At 58.1% G+C, this 21,859-nt stretch overlaps 1 protein-coding gene across 14 annotated transcripts in view; it reads left to right on the forward strand.

The window, feature by feature from the left end:
* Nucleotides 1-21,859, forward strand: part of MYO18A (myosin XVIIIA) — a 95,466-nt gene that overhangs the window by 42,009 nt on the left and 31,598 nt on the right. For 6 of the 14 annotated variants that reach the window (XM_064582908.1, XM_064582909.1, XM_064582914.1 and 3 more), the window contains 17 exons: nucleotides 7,220-7,307; nucleotides 7,510-7,616; nucleotides 7,726-7,902; nucleotides 8,260-8,473; nucleotides 8,687-8,829; nucleotides 9,472-9,572; nucleotides 10,396-10,459; nucleotides 10,669-10,813; nucleotides 13,054-13,230; nucleotides 13,455-13,545; nucleotides 13,840-14,032; nucleotides 14,868-14,954; nucleotides 16,927-17,068; nucleotides 17,222-17,381; nucleotides 18,285-18,471; nucleotides 18,757-19,000; nucleotides 21,699-21,808. In XM_064582908.1, the coding sequence (XP_064438978.1) occupies nucleotides 7,220-7,307; nucleotides 7,510-7,616; nucleotides 7,726-7,902; nucleotides 8,260-8,473; nucleotides 8,687-8,829; nucleotides 9,472-9,572; nucleotides 10,396-10,459; nucleotides 10,669-10,813; nucleotides 13,054-13,230; nucleotides 13,455-13,545; nucleotides 13,840-14,032; nucleotides 14,868-14,954; nucleotides 16,927-17,068; nucleotides 17,222-17,381; nucleotides 18,285-18,471; nucleotides 18,757-19,000; nucleotides 21,699-21,808 (2,430 nt within the window). Of the gene's footprint in view, nucleotides 1-997; nucleotides 1,688-3,338; nucleotides 3,417-4,676; nucleotides 4,821-7,219; nucleotides 7,308-7,509; nucleotides 7,617-7,725; nucleotides 7,903-8,259; nucleotides 8,474-8,686; nucleotides 8,830-9,471; nucleotides 9,573-10,395; nucleotides 10,460-10,668; nucleotides 10,814-13,053; nucleotides 13,231-13,454; nucleotides 13,546-13,839; nucleotides 14,033-14,867; nucleotides 14,955-16,926; nucleotides 17,069-17,221; nucleotides 17,382-18,284; nucleotides 18,472-18,756; nucleotides 19,001-21,698; nucleotides 21,809-21,859 lie in introns of all 14 variants that reach the window. The other 8 variants (XM_064582910.1, XM_064582911.1, XM_064582902.1 and 5 more) reach the window with 4 other exon arrangements.

Raw genomic sequence — 21,859 nt, forward strand, 5'->3', positions numbered from 1 at the left:
CTGGCTTTGCAGGACATCTGCCCTGCTATTAGCCAGCCTGGCTTTCCCCAGTGGCTGTCCCTTGGGACCACAGACAGTTGCCACCAGTGTTGGGGGAAGGGTGGGTGCCTCAGGCAAAGTGTGCCAGTATACTCCAGTCAGGTGCCCAGAGGCTGGGAGGCTGGCTGAGCCAGGGCCCAGCTCTAGGGCAGAGTGAATCGGCGGTCACTTCAGTGCTTAACCCTCCATGGGCCCCAGCTGCCTCCTCTTCGTCCTATCATTCTGTACACATACTCTGGGAGCTGGGAGGCCTCCAGCCCTGGAGAGGTTTGCAGGAGGAAGACTGCAGACAGCACTCTGAGCTGGAAGTTTCCTGGGCCCGCACTGGTCTTCGTAGCCCCTGAGAGTGTGGGTGAGGGGTAGACAATGGCCACAAACCAGAGGAGCAGGAGAGACGAAGCTTGGCACATCTTGGGCCCAGGAATTGTTCCCTGACCACTGCTCTTGCTGGGATGGGTAGGTTTGGGGTCTGACTGCCCAGAAAGCACAGTGATAGACCGGGGACCACAGAGGCAGGAAACCCCAGAATGAGGCCTAGGATTGATGGCAGGAATTGGTGGTTTGGCCTCTCCGTGCTCCCTCTCTGCTGTGTTTGGGCTCACCTGGGTTGGGCCTTGGTTGCTGCCCTGACGTAGACCAGTGACTCTGGGACACCTCAGGGGGCCTCTGGGCACTCTGGGCTGGCATCTCATGGCCCTGTGCTAAGGCTGGGGATAGACCGCAGGTGACAGCAGTACCTGCTTGTGCTTTGTGGGAGAGAGAAGCCAAACTTGTAGATGCAGTTGTCCTATCTGGAAGATGGACTGAGGGCTTCCTGGGGTAACCTCTTGGAGCTCTGGATGAATGGAAGGTCTATTCCAGGGCAAGGCGTGAAGTCACACCTCTCACTTCCTCTGCACGGGGAGGGCAGGGACGCAAGGGCTGATGCTAATGTCTGCCTGTATTTGTGTGACTACAGCCAGAAGGCAGCTCAAAGGACAGCAGTGGCCCATCTAGGAGTCCTCAGCCTCCCACCAGCCCTCTACCCTCAGAGACCTCCCAGAGAGCCACGAGCCCTGCACCCACACTCGCCATGAATGGCCCGGGGGCTGCCGCCGCAGAAGGCCCAAGCGAGGAGGCCCCGGGCCTGTCCCGGAAGAAAGTGGCAAATGCAGTTAGGAAGGTGGTGAGCAAGGTGCTGCCTGGTGAGGAGCCTGGGAGTGCCAAGGAGCCTTCGAGCAGAGGGGTCAGATCCCCCGAGCACCCAGCTCGAGGGAAGAGGGGAGAAAAGGCGGCTCCTGGTCCCAAGCCACCACCTCCTCCACCTCCTCCGCCTCCTCCGCCTCCCCCTGCCCCACCTAAGCCTGAAGCAAAGAAGGAGGCAGCCAAGGACGAGCTCTCTGTTGGTCTACGGAGCCTGATGTCTCGGGGCAGGGGCAAGGACCACAAGCCCCGTGGCAGGCAGTCTCTGGGGAAGGGGGAGAAGCCCTCCAGCCAGGAGCCAGGCTCCTCAGGGAAGCCAGGCTCCCCAGCCAAACCTGAAATCCCAGAAAAGCAGTGCTCCCCAGCCCCACCAGGAGAGCTGGCGGCCCTAGGCTCCACTGGCCCGAAGTCGAACCTCCCTGGATTGCTGCAGTCCAAGTCACCGGCCCCTGATGTGCAGCAGGAGGTACCCGAGTGTGTCACTAACCTCCCATGCCCCTGACCACCCTCGCAGCCGGCTTCCCCATGCCTCGTCAACATGTCCGCACAGCTGAAACGCTGGGCCGATGGTGGGGCTGCATGGCCTTCCTCAACCGAGTGCCAGAGCCCGTGGCGGCCTCTGCTCTGGGATGGGCCCCGCTAACCAGCATGCCGCTGTTCCTCGACACTCTTGAGTGGGGTGGGGGCCTGTTTCCAGGCTGCATGGTGTTGGCTGGAGGCTCCGGATCCCAAGCAGAGATTCAGATCAGCGCTAGGGTAGAAAGAGAATTTCTGGAGCCGGGTGACCCGTGTTCACCTCCCCAGCCACTCACCCTGTGTGGGATCTCAGCAAGGTCCCATCACTGAGCCTTCATCTGCCAAGTGGGGACAGGACAGGTCTCCAGTCCCTTCTCTGAAGCCCTTGGGGCCGGAAGTGTTTTGGAAGCTAGTGATTTTTGTATTTTAGAAAGTCCTACATGATGAGCAGCAACCTGTAACCAAGCATAAATATTTTCACAGCAAAATCAATGACTGTTCACATGGCAGGGGGATAGACTACAAACAGGTTTTGCCACCAAAATAGTTAAGAAAAAAGTCTTTTGTTTGGGGGAGATTTCGGATTTGGGAATTGCAAACAAGGGCTAATCCCAGCTTTGAAGAGTTGCTGTGAGGATGAGGAATGTTATCCGCTCTGAGCCCAGTCGCTGGCATGGTGGGTGCTCCACAAACGGTAGCATGGATAGTGATGCTAATAACAGTAGTTTTAATGCCATCATTGCCATCACTACCTTCTTCAAGCCTGGCCAACAGTTCCCTCTGGCAGCAGGACTCTTGAGAAGCCCTATGCCTGGGTGGCAAATGGGCACAGTGGGCCCCCTTTGCATCTGAGGCCCCATCTGTCCACGAAGTGCCCTCTAGGTGGGACAGGAGGCTGAGAGGCAGAGGGGAGGACCTTGGAAGGTGATGCCTACATGGCTGGCCCTTTGGTCAGGGACAATTCTTCAAACTTCCCCATTTTGTGGAGCCTTCTGAGGCCTATGAGGTTTGGCAGGGGAGGAGTCAAGTTTCACCACTGTTTCTCCCAGGATGTTGCATGCTCTTCTGGCTGGAAGGGCGGGGTAGGGGGTGGGGCGTAGGGCACAGCCTAAAGGACCTCCCTGACTCCCAGGAGTTGGCAGGGGCATTTTGGCCTGACTGGCAGGCCATGAGGGAAACTCAGCCCTTGACTAGAACCTATAAGTAGCCAGAGAGTGTCATATGCCTGTTCCCGGGCCTTGCTGCCCTCCCTCTGGCTCCCTGTCCCTCTCACCAGGGTGGAATTGGGGGCTGAGATGTGCCCTGACCTGGAGTTCACCCACCTGTCACCTGGGCCTGGGGCAGGGGCCATGTGGGGACATAGGGCCATCCCAGTGCTGAAGTGGTTAGGACTGTGAGAAGGAAGAACCCCAGAATTTTCAGGCACCCATTCTTTTTTTCTCATCCAATAGTTTAAAAACTCATGTTGATGCCTGGCTTGCCTCCCTGACCCTACTCCACTTGCCCACTGGTTCCCAGCGGCTTCCTAGGCTAGAAGCTTGGCATGCTGCACCCCACTCCCCCCCACCCCAGGCCAGGACTAACAGTAGTTTAACCTCTAGGCAGGAGCTGCCCCTGAAGTCCGGGTGACCCCCGCAGAGGAGGCCCAGCAGCGCCTTGAGAGGATCTTCACAGCTTCTGTAATGCCACCTCTCATGTATGGTTCCCCAGGCCCTGGCGCTCCTCTTTGCCGAGGCTGGCAGCCAGACTGTGGGTATCAGGGCGGGCGGGGGGAGGATCTGACTATGGAAGGATGACTCCATGGCAGCCTGGGGGCCTTCACGTGGCCTTCTCACCTGAAGGAATAAGAGAAGAGCTCTCTAGAGGGTCTGAGCTGTGAGGCCTGTTCCTCCGGGCGACCTAGAGCCCTGCGCCCATGGGAGGGGACCCCTCTTGGCTGAGGATCCAGCCCCCTTTTCTGGCCCTGGAGGACATGGCTTGGTGCCAGGGCCTGGTGGGTGGTGAGGCGGGAGCTCACTCTCCCCTCTTTCGGTGCACTGGCTCTCCAGACCCAAAGGGGCCTGTTAACTCCTTATAGACAAGGTCCAAGGCCTGGCTGACTCCACTTCCTCTTCAGAAAGGTCTTTAAGTAATCAGACAGAGACAGGTCAAGTCTGGCCACAGGGTCTGCCCACAGTCCCTTGGTTCGTGGGCAGGTGGCTGGTGGACCCGGTGGCGTGGAGCCTCTGCCTGCCACAGGGGGCGGTGTGCCTGTCTGCGACCGGTGCAGGGCGCAGTGGGGGGATTGAAGAAGGGGTCCTCAGCTTGGGGCTGCTAGTGGTCTTGTTCTGAGACTTGCTCTATGGTGTCATTCTGTGCAGGGGCAGCAGCTCCAAAGGACAGCCCTTGTTACTGGGGGTGGCATCTTTGTGTGTGTTTAGAGGCCAGGGACAGCCCCGTTCTGGGGTCCGCTGGCTATAGGGGAGTCAGGCTGACCACTGCCCTGAAGATAAGGCCCAGAGCCACCCAAGGGGCACAGGCCCTGAGTGTGGGGAGGTGGCCTGGCCTGGCCAGCTCATAGAAGAGCCTAGTTCAGGATGCACTGGATGTCCCACCCAGGAGAGACTGTGGCCAGAGGCAGAGTGGCATACTCCTGCCCAGGCCACAGTGAATGACTTAGCAGAGTGTCTTCTCCGAGATGTCTCATAACAGGTGTCTCTTCGCCAAGCTGGGCCTCTCCTTCTGGGTCTGGCGTCTCCTTCCTGGACTGGGCACAGTTCACCTGCCCAGGCCAGCTTCCCATCCTGGCACTTGAGTCTTTCCATCCTCCACCCTGCACCCTGGGCAGCCAGAGAGTACCCACCCACTTGGCCTAGGGTGCTTGCTGAAGGGGACATGCCAACGGTCTGCTTGTCTTCACCCCTCTTTCTCTCTCTCTCTTCTTTGCTTGCTACTGACAGCTGGACCCTGAGACCGCCTCTCCTGCCCACAGCCAGGTAGGGTGCTCCTGCCCCCCTCAGGAGCCCTCCGCTTCCTCCAGCGACCACCCGCCACCCCTGGGCCGTACCTGGGCTGGCGTCTGTGCTCGGGCCTCGTGCTGGAGTGTAAGGCCTCTTTCCCCTTCTGGCTCCCACCCGGTGTCTGGGGGTGGGGGGATCCTTGGAAGAGGCAGTGCCAGAAGTTTGAGATGGGGCAGTTCTGTGTCAGGCCCTTGGGGAGGGTCCAGACGGGGTGTCACCACTTGAGTCTGGCCTTGTGGTACATGGTTTTTAACCACTGGAGCCCAAGAGCCGGGCAAGAGTCCTGGTTTCTAGGGGTTTCAATTCTGCTCACTTTGGGTAGAGAAAGACGAAAGGCTGAGCCCCTCCCACCTCCCACCCTCATGCCCAAGCCTGAAGATGTGGCATTCTCTGGCTCCACCTGCTGGCCAGTATGGGAAACCTATCTTTGAATTCATTCTAAAGGATTAATTCTAGGCCACGACCCTTTTTTTTTTTTAATTTTATTATATTATGTTAGTCACCATACAATACATCATTGGTTTTTGATGTGGTGATCCACGATCCATTGTTTTCGTATAACACCCAGTGCTCCATGCAGTACGTGCCCTCCTTAATTAATACCCATCACTGGGCTAACCAATCCCCCCTCCCCCCTCCCCTCTAAAACCCTGTTTGTTTCTGAGTCCATAGTCTCTCATGGTTCATCTCTCCCTCCAATCCCCCCCCATTTTTCCCTTCCTTCTCCTAATGTCCTCCATGCTATTCCTTATGTTCCACAAATAAGTGAAACCATATGATAATTGACTTTCTCTGCTTGACTTACTTCACTTAGCATAATCTCCTCCAGTCCCATCCATGTTGATGTAAAAGTTGGGTATTCATCCTTTCTGATGGCTGAGTAATATTCCATTGTATATATGGACCACATCTTCTTTTTTTAATTTAATTTTATTTTTTTAAGATTTTATTTATTTATTTGAGAGAGAGACACAGCAAGAGAGGGAACACAAGCAGAGGGAGTGGGAGAGGGAGAAGCAGGCTTCCTGTGGAGCGGGGAGCCCAGTGCGGGGCTCGATCCCAGGACCCTGGGATCATGACCTGAGCCGAAGGCAGACGGTTAATGACTGAGCCACCCAGGCACCCCTGGACCACATCTTCTTTATCCATTCATCTGTTGAAGGGCATCTCGGCTCTTTCCACAGTTTGGCTATTGCGGACATTGCTGCTATGAACATTGGGGTGCTAAGGCCACAACCCTTTGATGTCCCCTAGTTGTTAGGTTCCAAACACTTGACCCATAAAACGTGTTTTCACTTGTATCATGTGATTTGGGAAAAAAAATAAAACATTGTGATTTTTTTTTACAAAGTTACATTTCTTCAACTAACAAAGAATTAGCCCTTTTTTTTTTAAAAAAATGTTTTCATTTAACAATTTAAAATGTTGCCAGCCCCGTAGCAATCATCCTGTGTGAAGAAGGGTGGTTTCACTGGGCATGCTTCCCAGAGCCTGTGTAGTCCAGGCTTCTCTCTCGAACGGGAAAGGACCATCAGCAAGGAAGAGGGAGTTATCTGAAGCCCAGATCCAACCTGGGAGTAGAACCCAGATCTCTTTTTCTTTCAGCTCCAAGAAATGTGACAAAGAAAAGACTTATGTCTCCTTGTCCTTCCCAGTCCCTCACCCAGGGGGTCAGTGACACAAAGCAGTTGTCTGCGCCTCAGCCTCAGGTCTCCTCTCAGAGACTGACTGTGGCTTAAGCTGCTCCAGTACCCATCCACATGGCAGGCAGGCCTTTCCCGTGTCCTTCCCTGCACCCCCCCCCCCGCCCCACCACGTGTCTGACCATGCTGTTTCATGCCCTTGCATGGCCTTCGCCTGTCCTCCTGAGGAGGCGGGAAGGAGGAGTGGAAAGAAGGCCAGGCCAAGGCTAGGACTCAGGACCTGCAGATCATGTTGCAGTACGGAGTCCTCCGTAGACACTTCTCTCCTCAGGTCTTGAGGAAGCGCCCTTTGCCAGCTGGGTGCAGGAGGGCCTGTTAGTCGGCTGAAGGCAGAAGCTGGGCATGAGAGGTCACAGTAGCAGCGGGTGGGGGCCCAGGGGGCGGTGTGCGGGCTCAGGACACCGACCCTACAGGCCCCACGGGGAGGTGGGGAAGAGGGTGGCTGAAGGTGGAACCTGGTTTGCTTTCTTGTGGTCTGTTCTCTTCTGGGCTCGAGTTCTGAGTGTCCCCGTCCTTCCAGACCCTCAAGGCTGGTGTGGTCCCTAACTCTGTGTCCTCGTCCTCAGGGCTCCTCAGGATCACCCCCATCCCCTGGCTTCCCCACCTTCTTCCTGTGACGCCTCCAATGTCCCCTGTTCTGTATCTGCCCCCCAACTGTCCCCCTTACCCAGGGACTCATCTGGAAGCGCTTCCCCTCACATGTCTCCTCTCTCCTGCTCTCCTGACTCAGTGTTTCCCAGAACAAGGACTGACTCTTTATTTCCCCCCTCCCTCTGATAGGTGAAGACAGAAGAGCAGATTGCAGTGGAGGAGGCCTGGTATGAGACAGAGAAGGTGTGGCTGGTCCATAAGGATGGCTTCTCACTGGGTGAGTCTGGGGAGGCCCAGGGGACAGATGTCTGGGCCTCTCAGTTTTCGGGGCTGGGTGTGCCTTCTGGGTCCGGTGAGGCCTGGGTGGTGAGTGAGGAGAGCCCAGGCATATAGTGGGGAGGAGGCAAGACCACAAAGGGCCCGAAGAGGGTGGCAAAGGTTCCCAGGCCTGGGTCTGACTGTCTGTCCCCGCTCTGTAGGCAGTCAGCTCAAATCTGAGGAGCTCAGCTTGCCCGAAGGGAAGGTGCGCGTGAAGCTAGACCACGACGGCGCCATCTTGGACGTGGATGAGGATGATGTGGAGAAGGTTTGCAGGTGGCGGGCACAGGAAGTGGGCTGGGCAGGGCAGGCCTGTCCACTGGCGGTGCACAGAGATTCTGCTTCTTCAGCGCCTGCCCGCCTGTCCTATCACACAGGCTAACGCTCCGCCCTGCGACCGTCTAGAAGATCTGGCTTCGCTGGTATACCTCAATGAGTCCAGCGTCCTCCACACACTACGCCAACGTTATGGCGCTAGCCTGCTGCACACGTACGCTGGCCCCAGCCTGCTCGTCCTCAGCCCCCGGGGGGCCCCCGCTGTGTACTCCGAGAAGGTGCGGCGACCCCGAGGCTCCCACGCGGCCTCATGGGCCCACCCATGTGCTGCCTACCCCACCTCCCCTGGCTCCGCCCCTCCCCCTTGGCATCCCACTGGGCTCCTGTCCACTCTCACAGCTGACCTGGGGAAGAGGAGTCACTTCAGGGGGTGGGGACATGAGGCCCCCCCGCTAACCGCTAACAGAGGCCAGGGCTGGGCTAGAATCTACATTTCCATGCATGGCCTTAGCCTCAGAATCCCTCGGCGCCCCCTGCCGTGAAAGGCCCAGAAAGGTGGGCCTTGGGAGTAAGGGGTGACCGAGTGGGACCAGCTAAGAGCCTTACCCCTGCCCTCCGTCCCCCTCCCACCCAAGGTGATGCACATGTTCAAGGGGTGTCGGCGGGAGGACATGGCACCCCACATCTACGCCGTGGCCCAGACCGCATACAGGGCAATGCTGATGAGCCGCCAGGACCAGTCTGTCATCCTCCTGGGCAGCAGCGGCAGCGGCAAGACCACCAGCTGCCAGCACCTGGTGCAGTACCTGGCCACCATCGCGGGCACCAGCGGGAACAAGGTGTTTTCCGGTGAGACAGGACACCTGGAAAACCTGAGAGGGGTGGGGATGGAAGCGCCTCGTAGGTGCCATCCTTTCCCCCCTGGTTTCGCTGTGTCCTCAAAACCCCTCTGGCCCCGGGCAGTCTGGCCGGTGTAACTCCGAGCCTCTGCGTGCTGGGGGCATAGGCCTGAGCTGGGCGTCTGGAGGCTTTCCTGATGGCCCCCGGGCATGTCTCCTGCAGTGGAGAAGTGGCAGGCTCTGTACAGCCTTCTGGAAGCCTTTGGGAACAGCCCCACCATCATGAACGGCAACGCCACCCGCTTCTCTCAGATCCTCTCCCTGGACTTCGACCAAGCTGGCCAGGTGGCCTCGGCCTCCATCCAGGTGAGGGACCTCCAGGGTGGTAAGAGACTGGCTGCCTGGATTCAGGCCCTAGAAACCAGGCTCTCTCCTGCGCCTCATTTTCCTGGGATTCTACCCCAACAAAATGGACCCTGGCTCTAGCAGGGCTGGTTTGCTCCACTCCAGGCCTCCACCCTTCTGGCCCCTCCACCCGTGTCTTCTGTCCCCCAAGCCTTCTGCCTCCTGCCCTGGGTGGAGCATGGCTCAGCCTCCTGCCCACCCTTGGGGCTCACCACACCCTACTTCTGGGGCCCTGGCCCTGTGTGCGGGGGCTTCTCGCAGGCTAATTTCACCCAGGTTAAGACTGGCTTGTCAGTCAAGGAAGGTCCAGCTGAGGCTGATCCCCTTCCAGGCTAAATGAAACATCTCACCATGAAGTGCCCAGCCAGTTCCCTAAGAAGACTGTGCCGGGGCCTGGGCAGGGCAGCAGGGCCCCTCCAGGAGCTGGGCCTGTCTTCTTCCGCCTGGGTCTGGTTTCTGCCCTGGGTTTGACCCTGGGGGGAGCTGGCCGCTTGTTTACAGGCCTCCCCCCCCCACCCCCCCGCCGTTCTTTCTGGCGTGGGGGGGGTGGAGCTTGACCCAGCCCCACCCTCTTTGCCCATACCCTCCCGTGCTATGCTGTAGACGATGCTTCTGGAGAAGCTGCGTGTGGCTCGACGCCCAGCGGGTGAGGCCACGTTCAATGTCTTCTACTACCTGCTGGCCTGTGGGGATGGCACCCTCAGGTGAGATGGGCCAAGGAAACTGGAGGGGGGGGGTTGCTCTGGACTCCAGCTCACTGATGGCTCCTGGATCTTGTCACCTGGTTGCATCCTATCCCGTGTGCTTATTGTATGCTTGCCACATATGAGGCCCGAGGTAACAGGACGGTGAGCCAAATGAGCCACAGGCTCTACCCCACGGGAGCTCCCGAGCCCTGGGCACAGAATTGACCCTCCAGTGTTCCTGCGGCCTCGCTAGGACCTCTGCTACCCCCGAAACCAGATCTGCAGAGGGGATAGCACAGCAAGATGCGGGTGGCCAGGGACCTGCCTGTAGTCACACGGCTAGTGTGGGGCTGAGCAGTTATTGGGCCTTTTCCAGTGCCCTCCAGGCTGGCCCTCCCTGCCTCCTAGGTTGGTTCGTCTGCCCGCCTCTTCCCTTTAGTTCTTCAGACTTGCTGTCTTTGTTCTGTGGAAAAAAGACAAATGATAAGGCTGAGCAAGCAGCCCCGGGACATTTTCCTCCTTAGCTCTTCTGGTCACTGAGGGCATGGACTCTGTCCTGGCTGGACTCACGCTGCAGGCAGATTCCTTGCTCTCTTTCAGGGGTCTGGCTGGACACTCTCACCAGAGCATCTCTGGTGCCCTGTCCTAGGGAGGCTAGTGCTCTGACCAGGCGGCCAGGCCAATTAGGGAAGGCGGCGGCAGCTGGCCTGACAGTAGGGCATGATGGGCAGGCAGAACTCAGAGTCTGGAAGCTGGATCCGTCTGTCTCCCCACCCTGGTGGGGAGATGGCCCTTGGCATGGGGACCCCGCACTGTGCTGATCCCTTATTTGTACCCCTAGGACAGAGCTTCACTTGAACCACTTGGCAGAGAACAGTGTGTTTGGGATTGTGCCACTGGCCAAGGTGAGGGGGCCTATGGGGACGCGGTTGGCAGCCCTGGGCCTTGGGAGTAGGGGCCGCCTGAAGCGGCCTGGAGTGCCCCATGCGAGGAGCAGGATCCCGGCTCCAGCCTGGCGGCTCTCCCTGGCCTCGCCCTCCCTGAGGGCCCAGCAGCATGGGGGTACGCCGGGAGGGACAGCCCCTCTGAGACGCGGGCCCATCTGTCCCTGCAGCCTGAGGAGAAGCAGAAGGCGGCTCAGCAGTTCAGTAAGCTGCAGACCGCCATGAAGGTGTTGGGCATCTCCACAGATGAACAGAAAGCCTGCTGGCTCATCCTGGCTGCCATCTACCACCTGGGGGCTGCAGGCGCTACCAAAGGTAACCTGCAGGGGGTCCCGACGGCGCGGCTTGTCGCCCAGGAGAGCTTGCGGAGGCCCTGCCGCTCCGTGCGCCCTCACCCGGCACGGACGTCTCTGTTAGCAGACACCCCTGTGTTGCTTGCGCCTCTTCCCAGCCCCCCACCTCGGAGCACAAGGCTCCGAGCACCCGGAGAAGCATCTCTGCCCCTGGGCTTGGGCGGCAGTGATGCGGAGCCCTGTGAAGAGCAGGGGGGCGGCGGTTCTGAGGCCGAGGGGGAGGAGAAGGGCCCTAAGTCAGAGCAGTCCCCCTGAAATAACTCTCCTTCTTGTTCCCTTCCTGACAGAGGCCCCCGAGGAGCAAGCGGGTAACTGACCTTGGCCCCTCCCTGGGGGGTTGAGGCCACCTTGTCCCGTCTTGGTGCTGGCCCTGGGCTCTCTCTGGGGACTGGGCTTGTTCTGTCCGAATGGAGGGGACTGGCCTGGGAGGAGCCCCAGGTTGAGCAGGGAGAAGGCGCCTGCTGGCCGTGAGGCCCCAGGCCTAGCTGCTCCGACTCGTTTTGCCTCCACATCCTGGGACCTCTCAGGATGCCCTCCAGGGGGCCTAGATGTCGGGTAGGGTGGGCTTGCCATCTTGGGGCGTTCCGAGGCCAGTTTTCCCAGAGTCTTCTTCCCTTCCCTTCACTGGTTTGGTAGCCGGGTCTCTTCCCTCTTGCATGGCAGGGTGGAGACCACTAGGGGGCAGCAGGCACCGTGGTAACAAATGGGCTGCAGCTTCTGCACTTGGACTTGGGGGCTTGTGAATGGCTAGGACTTGGTCTGGCTTGGAAGAGCTTTGCTGCCTTCCTCTGAGATTATGTTGATGGGCGGGCACTCGGAGCACCTCTTCACCCCTTCCTTCCCTTCCTCAGAGGACTCCTGCCTCTGAACGGCGCCTTGGGCTTTGGCCGCATCTTCTCTGGGATGTGAAGGGCCCCAGGCTGCTCAGCAGGAGCGAGAAAGCACTGGTGGGTGGGTGGGTGCACAGAGGGGCAGGCGGTTCCGTATCAGGTTCCTTACGATCCCAGCAGGTGGCATCCCTGCCAAAGAGGAAGCAGGCTCTGAGTTAAAGTTGTCTCCAGACTGTGTAGGTGGGCAGGCGTGTAGGCGTGTGGCTGTGTCTTGAGGAAGTTCTTCCAGTCTGAGGAGGTGACGAGACCAGGTTTCCTATAACCCTGTATTCCGTCAGCACTGCCTGCAAGCAGACAGATCTGGGTGTGTCCACACAGGGACCCTGTTGAGCAGGGTCTGTCACCTCCTCAGAGCTTCCAGTATTTTCCAGAGGATGTGTGCACATGTGTGCACGTGTGTGTGTGTGTGTACGTGTGTGGTGTCTTTGTAGGTCTGTGTGTGTGTGTGTGTCAGCGTGATTATACCCGTAAACATACTCCTTTGAGATTGTGTGTGTGTGCACTTGGGTATATTTTTGCATCTCTGAGTCTGAATGTGGTTGCGTTTTCTTGCCTGCTCATCCTCACAAACACCCCCCCACACACACACACACACCCCACGGTCCCTTCCCACGGACCCGGCAGGTTCAGCTGATGACTGGTTGCTAACACGCTGTTTTTCTTTGCATGCTGCATGCTGGTCCTTTGCCTTACAGAAGCTGCTGAAGGTAAAACCTTGTTTCTTGTTAGCTTTCCCTAATTGCTGTGATTAGACACATGTTGGCTGAGGCACGTCTGTCTGCCTGGGCTCTTCCCTTTCCCCTGTGGCTTCTTCCACTTCCCCGCTGTTGGGCCGTGGGGTGGTGGTGGTCTCCCCTGGCAGACGCCTGGAGGTAAGAGAGAGGGTCCTGCTGCGTTCACGGAAGGGGGAGGCACTAGAACTCTCTCATGACGTGTCCCCCACAGGCTCACGTGGCTCTTGTGCTCATCACAGGGGGGCTGGCTCATGCCCTGACTGTCCTTCCCCAGGTTGGCACCCCTGAGGCCAAGCCCTCCAGAAGAGAGGTTCCGAGCTGCCTGGGTGCCCTCTGGTGGCAGTGGTGTAGAGTTCCCGCCTCTTTTAGGACCTGTTGTTCTCTCCGCCCTCAAAGGACGCAGCCGTTGGCTGTCTCTGTTTTGCCTAAAGCCCCTCTGGTGTCATTAGGGCTGGTTTTAACTCCAGAAGATGCTCGGTCCTCAGGTCTTGGCCATGGGAGCCAAAGGGCGCAACAGTCATCAGATGGACTAAGGAGAAAGACCCAAGGTGCCAGATCCTTTTTTTTCTACCCCGTAGCTGGGCGCAAGCAGTTTGCCCGCCACGAGTGGGCCCAGAAGGCCGCATACCTGTTGGGCTGCAGCCTGGAGGAGCTATCCTCAGCCATCTTCAAGCACCAACACAAGGGCGGGACGCTGCAGCGCTCCACCTCCTTCCGCCAGGGCCCCGAGGAGAGCGGCCTGGGAGACGGCACAGGTGCCCCGAGCCCCGTGGCTGCTGGATGTGATTGGGAGGCCCCATGCAGGCCTCATTGCTGTCTTCTCTGGCGGGGGGAGACCGCTGGGGTGAATAGATGCTTCCATCAGAGGGAGAGGCCCAGCTCCAGGGCCCCATGCTGATTTGACCCTGGGTGGCTAGAGAGCATCCGCCCATGGGGATCCCCAGAGGCAGGAGGTAGAGCTGATGCTCTTGCCCCACAGGCCCCAAACTGAGTGCACTGGAGTGCTTAGAAGGCATGGCGTCCGGCCTCTACAGTGAACTCTTCACCCTTCTGGTCTCCCTGGTGAACAGGTGAGTGCCAGGCAGGGCCCAGGAGCTGCCCAGCCTCCTGCCATGACAAAGGGGGAGTTGATGGCTCCATGCTGGTGGGATCGCTGAGGCAGCGCCCTTCTCCACCAGCAGAGGGCTCACCGTCCTTGCGGGCGAGGAGAGGCACGTCCTCCCCACCAGGGTCCTGGGCACCTGCGCGGGGATGGAGATTTGGCTTGGGGTGGAACAGGGCTGCCTGGGCGCCACGGGCAGACCAGTGGGGCCTGTTCGGCAGTACTGCCCTGGACAGTCCTGACCCATGCTCTCCCTGTGAAGGGCTCTCAAGTCCAGCCAGCACTCGCTCTGCTCTATGATGATTGTGGACACTCCGGGCTTCCAGAACCCTGAGCAGGGTGGGTCGGCCCGCGGAGCCTCCTTTGAGGAGCTGTGCCACAATTATGCCCAGGACCGGCTGCAGAGACTCTTCCACCAGCGCACCTTTGTGCAGGAGTTAGAAAGATACAAGGAGGTAGCACTTGACCTTGCCTCTGCCTTGCCCACCCCCCACCCCCGGCCTCAGCTTCCTGGCACCCACAGGGAGGACATCTGTGGAGAGGGAAGGCCCCACCTTCCCTGCTTTTGCTCTCTGGCATTTCTGTCTCCCTGTGCGCCCCGGAGTAGTAGTCTTGTCCTGCCCCAGACTATATCCTCACTTTGTAGAGAGTTTGCTCTCCAAGAAGCTGCAGGTGCATTCGGGGCCCCTGAGAGCCCCTCCTTGCCCACCCTCAAGACACCTGCCTAGGCCCCGTGAATTGCCACCGCACAGTTCCTGCCTCCTTGTGGGTCGGCCAGGCCTTCCCTGGCTCCCTGGCTCCCTGGCTCCCAGTCTGTTAAGATGGTGATTGATCATGTAGGGCCCCCTCCATAAAAGGGTGTCCCGGATGGGACAAGATCTAGAAATCCTACCTCATGGGCAGGTGAGATGAATGAACTGGGGAGGATATTTATCTTGGCTGAGAGAAGATTCAGGAAGCAAATGACAGCAGTCTTCAGGCGGTTCAAGGATGATCGTGTGAAGTCGAGAGTAGGCTTATTCTGTATAGTCTCATCAACTGGTGTGAGTAATAGGAACGGGGGACTTTCGCTCAGTGTTAAAGAAGGTTAAACGACTCTTAGCTGTCGGAAAAGGCCATGTGGTGCCTTGGGAGGTGGTGAACACTTGTCAGAGGGGCTGCTGGAGGGGAGGAGCTCCTGAGAGGGACGGAAGGGCGGACTTGCTGGCCCAGAGCCCCCTCCTGGCCTTCAGCGTAGGGCGGCACCCCCCAAGGGGCCTGCGCTCACTTCCTCTCTCCCTTCCCTCCTAGGAGAACATTGAGCTGGCATTTGACGACTTGGAGCCAGCCGTGGATGATTCTGTGGCAGCTGTGGACCAAGCCTCCCATCAGTCCCTGGTAGGAGTTGCAGCGAGGGCCTGGGCTGACCCTTTGTCCCCTTGTCTGTCCCTTCCCCTCAGTCGAGCCCTCGCTGTGTAAGCTACTGTTGCATGGCTGGTCTGGCCCGGAAGGTAGCACTTCCTTCTGCCCTGGTGCAGTGAGAGCCCCAGCCCCCGGGTGTCCAAGCCACGGGGGGGAGGCATACCTGCCCCCTCCTCCCCAGGCCCTGTCCTGTGCCCGCCTGAGCCTCGTGTGTCTGCCAGGAGCCTGGTGTCTCCTCCTTGGTGGTGAGGGCTGGGCTGGACCCAGAGGACAGAGTCATCCCTCCCACTGTCCCCAAAAGACTGGTGCAGCCAAGCAGAGTGGGTGAGGCGTCTGTGCAAATAGGGAGTCCGTGCCTTGCTCCAAATATGAGCCCTCACCCCTCAACCTTTGGGACAGGCTTTGTCACTTTGGATGAGGATCTCGGGCACTTGGCTGGCCTGATGAGCACTTGGCATGTGCTGACTGTCTTCAGTTAGGGAAGTTTCAGAAGGCACTTTACTAGAGAATTGGCATTTTTGCTAGGCTGCTGCTTCCCATCTCTGCTTTGACCCCTGCCTCCTTCTCTATCTTCCTTGTGGGCAGGCCCTGCTGTGCTAACAAGGGGTTGGGGCCCCAGGGAAAGTGAGTGTCCCCCTAGGGACTAGTATTTAAAGTACCCAAGTTCCATGTCCCCTCCCCCCCGCCCCAGGGAAGCTGGCTTTTCTTTTCCTGACACCTGGGTTCCCAGCTGGCCTTCGCTGAGAGCCTTTGCCATTCCCAGGAGATGTGGGGAAGTCAGTCCCTGTGGCTTAGGAGGGGCAGCATGTCAGATAGCATGTTTGGATGGGACTTGGCTATCCCTTCCCTTCCCTGCTCTCTCTGTCCGATGGACCTCGGCACCTCTGGGGACAGGGCCCCTGGGTGCTGAGTCTGCCACTCACTGTCCAATGGCTTCATTGCCCAGTCCTGCCATGTAGCTCCAGCCACTCTGGGACCTTAGCTCCCCATCTGTCCCTGGCCACATCTGCTTCCTCCTGGTAGTCACACTGACTCCCTTGGGCAACCATGGGGTGGGGGGGCGATGCAGGCAGCTGGGTGCAAAGAGAGGGAAAAGCACTTTTCTTACTTCTCTTGTCCCCCCAGTCCCGAAAGGCCAGGAAGGAGTGGGGTGTAAGGGAAGGTTCCATCCTTCTTGCTCAGGGAAGTCTTGGAAATGCCATGGAAAAGGCACCTTCAGCCCAGATGCAGCCACAGTCTAGTTCGTGTGACCCGCATAGGGTATTAGAAATCAGAATTCTCTTGAAAAGCTGGAGGCTTTACCAATGCTAGGCCAGTGTTCTTCCGGGACAGCGGTGGGCTGCAAGCTGATGGGCGGCCCTTCCCTATAGATGGGGACATGTGCTATGCCATCACCCCGACTCCACCCATTCCGGCTGTTATATCTCCTAAGCCACCCATCTTACGATTTTGGCACTTGAGCCTCTGACCCTGCAGGAGTCCCACCTGCAGTGCTCGGAACACTCTCTGGGATCCCCCCTGTCAGGGGGACCAGGCTTGACCCCACAGCTGTCACTGGCTGACAGCTTCCTTCAGGCCACGCCCCCTGCCTGGGGCCTTCCAGAATTTTTATCTCATTAATCTGCCTGGGAGGTGATGCCCAGGTTGTGAGAGCAACATGGGCTCACCCAAGGCCCTTGTGACTTCCAAGAGGACGAGGATGGTTCACGAGAAGCCTTCAGCCTTTCGGGGCTCTGGACACGATTCCTGGGAAGGAGATTTTGCTGTGGGCTTCTCTCTCTAACCTCTGTCCCGCTCCCTCTTTCCCCTTGCTGCCCGGCTGCCCCACAACGTGTCAGCCAGGAGTGACAGGAGCTGCAGTGCGTGTGCGTATGTGTAGCAAGTTTATAGTGTGTGGCCGGGCCAGGGGCTCCGTGAGACACGGTGGCTTCTCTTCGCTTCTCCACAGGTCCGCTCGCTGGCACGCACTGACGAGGCGAGGGGCCTGCTCTGGCTATTGGAAGAGGAGGCGCTGGCGCCCGGGGCCACCGAGGACGCCCTCCTGGAGCGCCTTTTCTCCTACTATGGCCCCCGGGAAGGTGACAAGAAAGGTAGGTGGTACCCATGGAGGGCTCTTTTGCTTCCTCTCCGGAGAACCCACTTGTATGGGTCTAGACGGTACTGCCTGGAAGGGCTCACTGAGTCCCTGGGCTTTTTGGGGGCCTGTGCCCTGATGATCCGAACCTTCCTTCTCCCCCGCTCAGGCCAAAGCCCCCTCCTGCGCAGCAGCAAACCACATCATTTTCTCCTGGGCCACAGCCATGGCACCAACTGGGTTGAGTACAATGTGGCTGGCTGGCTGAGCTACACCAAACAGAACCCAGCCACCCAGAATGCCCCCCGGCTCCTGCAGGACTCCCAGAAGTAAGAACACCACTCACCCGGCCCATGTCCCATCCCTGAGGCTGGTTTTGGGCTTCCTGGTCTCAGAGGCCCCCTCGCCAGCGGGGTTGATGGCCTCTGTTTCCTGAGAGGGGACAGCCAAGGCCAGTTGGTCTGGAGGGCCTGGGGGTGGCCTCCTGGAGTAGAAGTGGGATGGACATGGTTGGAGGGACCTGTAGATTGAAATTTGAATAGCACCTCCAGGTTCTTCACAGAAGGCAGGAGTAACAAAAACAAAACAAAACAAAACAAAAAAACTTTAAAAAATGGGGCACCTGGCTGCCTGAGTTGGAAGAAGCGTGCAGCTCTTGATCCTGAGGTCCTGAGTTCAAGCCCCATATTGGTTGTAGAGATTACTAAAAAAAATGAATAAATAAAATAAGACACAAGTAAAAAACTTTAAAAGAAGGGAGGAGTAGCCTTAGAAACCCCTCAGTCACATAAGGCCTGTCATCCATTTTGTTTATTTAGCAGATAATTATTGGGCGCCTACTCTTTTAGGTACCTGGCAGTAAATAAAACAAAACTCCCTGCCCAGTTGGGGGGGGTGCACATAACAACCAGTAGATGTCATACGCAGATTATATGGTATGGCAGAGAGGGCTGGGCTCTAAACTCTCCTGCCATCCTGGACTTCTGCCCTCCCTAGTGATGGAGAAGAGAGGATCACACTTCTGTCCCCCTCCGCCACCCCCCCACTGGTTTTCTCTTCTTCCTGTTTGTAGATTTCCCTCCAGTTTCTCTCTAGGGTGTGGGGCATGCAGCCCCAGGCCCCTGGCCACGGCCATATGGGGGACTTGGGGGTGTCCTAGGAACTGGGAGGACACCCTCTACTAGTCTCTCAAAGTGACTGCCTTCCCTCCTTCACCCTTCCACCTCTGGTAGGAAAATCATCAGCAGCCTGTTTCTGGGCCGGGCAGGCAGCGCCATGGTGCTGTCAGGCTCCATCGCAGGCTTGGAGGGCGGCTCACAGCTGGCGCTGCGCCGGGCCACCAGCATGCGGAAGACCTTCACGACGGGCATGGCGGCTGTCAAGAAGAAGTCACTGTGCATCCAGATTAAGCTGCAGGTGGTGAGTGTGCCTGCCCAGGCCCCATGGCCCTTTCGGGGCTCCTCTGGCCGTTCTGGGGAGCACCCGGCTTACCCGGTACCCACTCAGCATCCCCCTCTGCTGGGTCCTCTGTTCAGTGCTGCCGCCTGAGTGGCCCCTCGGGCCTCGTGAGGGTGGAGTTGTCCGGGCTTGGCATGTCTTGGCCGGCGGTGGGACACCTGCCATCCTGCGAGGAGCAGAGATGCTCTCCTGGGCACGGGCTGGGCCCCCAGAATCCACCGAGGCCTGTCCCTCTCCCTTTGGCAGGACGCCCTCATTGACACCGTCAAGAAATCAAAGCTGCACTTCGTGCACTGCTTCCTGCCCGTAGCAGAGGGCTGGGCCGGGGAGCCCCGGTCCGCATCCTCCCGCCGAGTCAGCAGCAGCAGCGAGCTGGACCTGCCCTCGGGAGACCACTGCGAGGCTGGGCTCCTGCAGCTGGACGTGCCCCTGCTGCGCGCCCAGCTCCGGGGCTCCCGCCTGCTGGACGCCATGCGCATGTACCGCCAAGGTGGGGCCTCCTTGCGTCTCCACTCCTCCTGTTTTCTGGAGCCGTTCCTGCTCCTCCCCACCTTCCAAATGGGACCCGTGGGGCTAGAGGGGTGCTGCTCCCCTCCTGTCTCTGGTCTGGCCCTGGATCTCTTTTCTGCTCTGGTGCCTGCTTGGGGGTGGGGGTGGGGTGGCGGGGAGCTGGGGGGTGGTCTCTCCAGCCCGGTCTGTTCCTTTCTTTTTCTTTCCACCTGGCTGCCTCCCTTCTCCCTCCTCTCCTTTCTCTATTCGTCCCCTTCAGCCCCTCCCCGCCCTGCCCCACAGGCCCTGTTCACACAACCCCCCTCCCCCCTTCCCTGCTCTGCCCACAGCAGCAGACCTGTGCCCACCTAGAGCCTTCTGCTCAGTGACGCTAACTACCTCCGAGAGCAGGCTGGGCCATACCCCCCACTGAGAAATGAGGTGCTAAATCTTTCTGAGGTACTTAAAATTCCCAAGAAAGTTCAGCCAGATCCTTTTTATGGTCCCATCTGGAGGAGGGATTGGAAGGGGTGAGAGTAATAGCATAGTTGACCCCTGACCAACTTGGGTTTGAACTGTGGGGGCCCACTCACACGCGGGCTTTTTGTAGTACGGTAGGGTAAACGTGTTTTCTCTTCCTTCTGCCTTCCTCAATAACATTTCCTTGCTTTACTGTAACAATACGGTTCGTCCTACACATCACATACAGCCACGTGTTCGTCGACTGCTTATGTCATCAGTAAGGCTTCCGGTCAACGGTAGCTTATGAGTTGTTAAGTTTCGGGGGGAACTGAAAGTTATATTTGGATATTCGACTGCGCAGGGGGTGTAACTCACGTTGTTCAAGGGGCAACTGCTCAGCATTGTTAGAACATTTGTAACCTACCAGGCACCGTTCTGGACTCATCATACACACTACTCTTTTAATCCTCACAACCATCTCATGAGATGTTGGTACTATTACTGTCCCCAGATGAGGAGACTGAGGCTCAGAGAGGTTAAGTAGCTTGCCCGAGGTCACACAGCTCATGAGTGGCAGAGCGAGATTTGACCCATGCGGGCCAGCTTCTGAGTTCATGCCTCTCGAGTGGGGTTTCATTTGCCTGGGAAGTTATGGGCTGCCAGATTTCTGCCCTTTTTTCCTTTGATAGGAGAACTGGCAGGGTCCCACCTGCCCATAGCCAGGTCCCCTTGAGGCATCCCCATGGACCATCACTTTTCCTTAGCAGTCAAAGCCACAAAACAGGCTCCCTGCCCTGCTCTAAATAAATCTTCGATCTGTCCCCACGTCTTGATATGGAGTTGGTGTTTATTATTTCAAAACCAGATTGTTACCGCTCTGAACCAAAATCAATGTGCTTTACTCAAACAAGCAGATCGATGAGGCCAGCAGCAGCAGGCCCCCCTCCCCTTGCCCAGCCCCCAGCCACCATCGATAGCGCTGATGATTAATTAAGATGCCAGGCGTCCAGACCTGCTATCCTGGCCCATCAATTTAATTGCAATTTAGATACAATCAATAGCTCACTTTATCTTGGCCCCTCAGCGGCCCCCGCCTCCTGTTTCAATTATCGGGCACATGCATCAGCCTCATCTCCCAGTTGGAGGGTTTCCCGGAGCTAGTGAGGCTGGTGTAGCAGAGCGAGCCCCTGACGGGCTCTCGAGAGCCCGGGTTTGGAGTCCAGCTCTGCCTCCAGCTGCCGCCTTTGTGACCTTGAGCAAGCCCGTCAGTCCACCTCTTCGGCCTCAGTTCCCAGGCCTGGAAGATGAGTTGGATCTGGTCTAAGACCCCTTTTCCGTTTGAAATTCTGTGAATGTGTATGAGTGGGTCTCTCAGTCCCCCACTGTGGGCTCTGGTGCCCTCAGGTGGCTCAGGGTGACCTCCTACCAGCCACCATCCCGACCTTGCTCCAAGCCAGAAGCCATCTGACCTTTGTCCTGGCCTCAAGCCTACACAGCAGGGAGGTCTCTGCTAGAAGTAGTGCTCTTCAGGGAAAGAGAATCTAGAAGTCTTTGGGTCACCCGGTCTAGGGCTCAAGGTCAGGATGGGAGCAGGAAGGGCACCCTTTCTGTATCCTGCTTCAGGGAACTGGGGAAAGGAAGGAGCATTTTACTGAACACCCATCATGTGAGCCAAGCCGTGCTTTCCACATATGTTCTCATTCAAACCCCATGACTACCGTGCAAGGTAAGCAGCAGGTCCCCCCTTGAAAGATGAGGAAAGCAAGAGTCAGAGATGTTGAATGACTCATCACATGGTGTCAAGAGCCAGGGCCAGGATTCTGACCCCAAGCCCATGCACTTTCCTCTCGGCTGCTCTCTGTGGCCCGATTTTCTTTTTCCTTGTTAAGTCCTGAAGACGTTGTTCTCTCTGGGTATAGCAGAGTCCTAGACTCGGAGGCTAGAAAGCATCTCTCTTCTCCATAGCATTCCTTCCAGGTGGGCAGCCGTCCCCTGTTCGCACACCTCACTGACAAGGCGCTTATTTCTAAAGGAACCCGTTCCCGTTGTAACCTTGCAGCCCCATGGGAGGGCAGCCCTAACTGTCCTGCAGACCCCTGTCCCGTACCCCTGCCTCTTCCTCCCGCACCTCCTTTCCCAGGTCTGCCTCAGCCTCAGGCTCTCCTCCCCCAGCAGCTTCTGCCCCTTCCGGTAACTGTCCCCGAGTGCGAATTGGCTCTGGGCTGCCCTCTCTCTAGGTTACCCTGACCACATGGTGTTTTCCGAGTTCCGCCGCCGCTTCGACGTCCTGGCCCCACACCTGACCAAGAAACATGGGCGCAACTACATTGTGGTGGATGAGAGGCGGGTAGGTCTGGGCCCCAGAGCCCTACCAGACCCCCTTCTGCTCAGACCCCTC

This window comes from Mirounga angustirostris, unplaced genomic scaffold (genome assembly GCF_029215605.1).
Source record: "Mirounga angustirostris isolate CCGP_5_RB_7025 unplaced genomic scaffold, mMirAng1.0.hap1 SCAF_17, whole genome shotgun sequence".
NCBI classification, from domain to species: Eukaryota; Metazoa; Chordata; class Mammalia; order Carnivora; family Phocidae; genus Mirounga; species Mirounga angustirostris.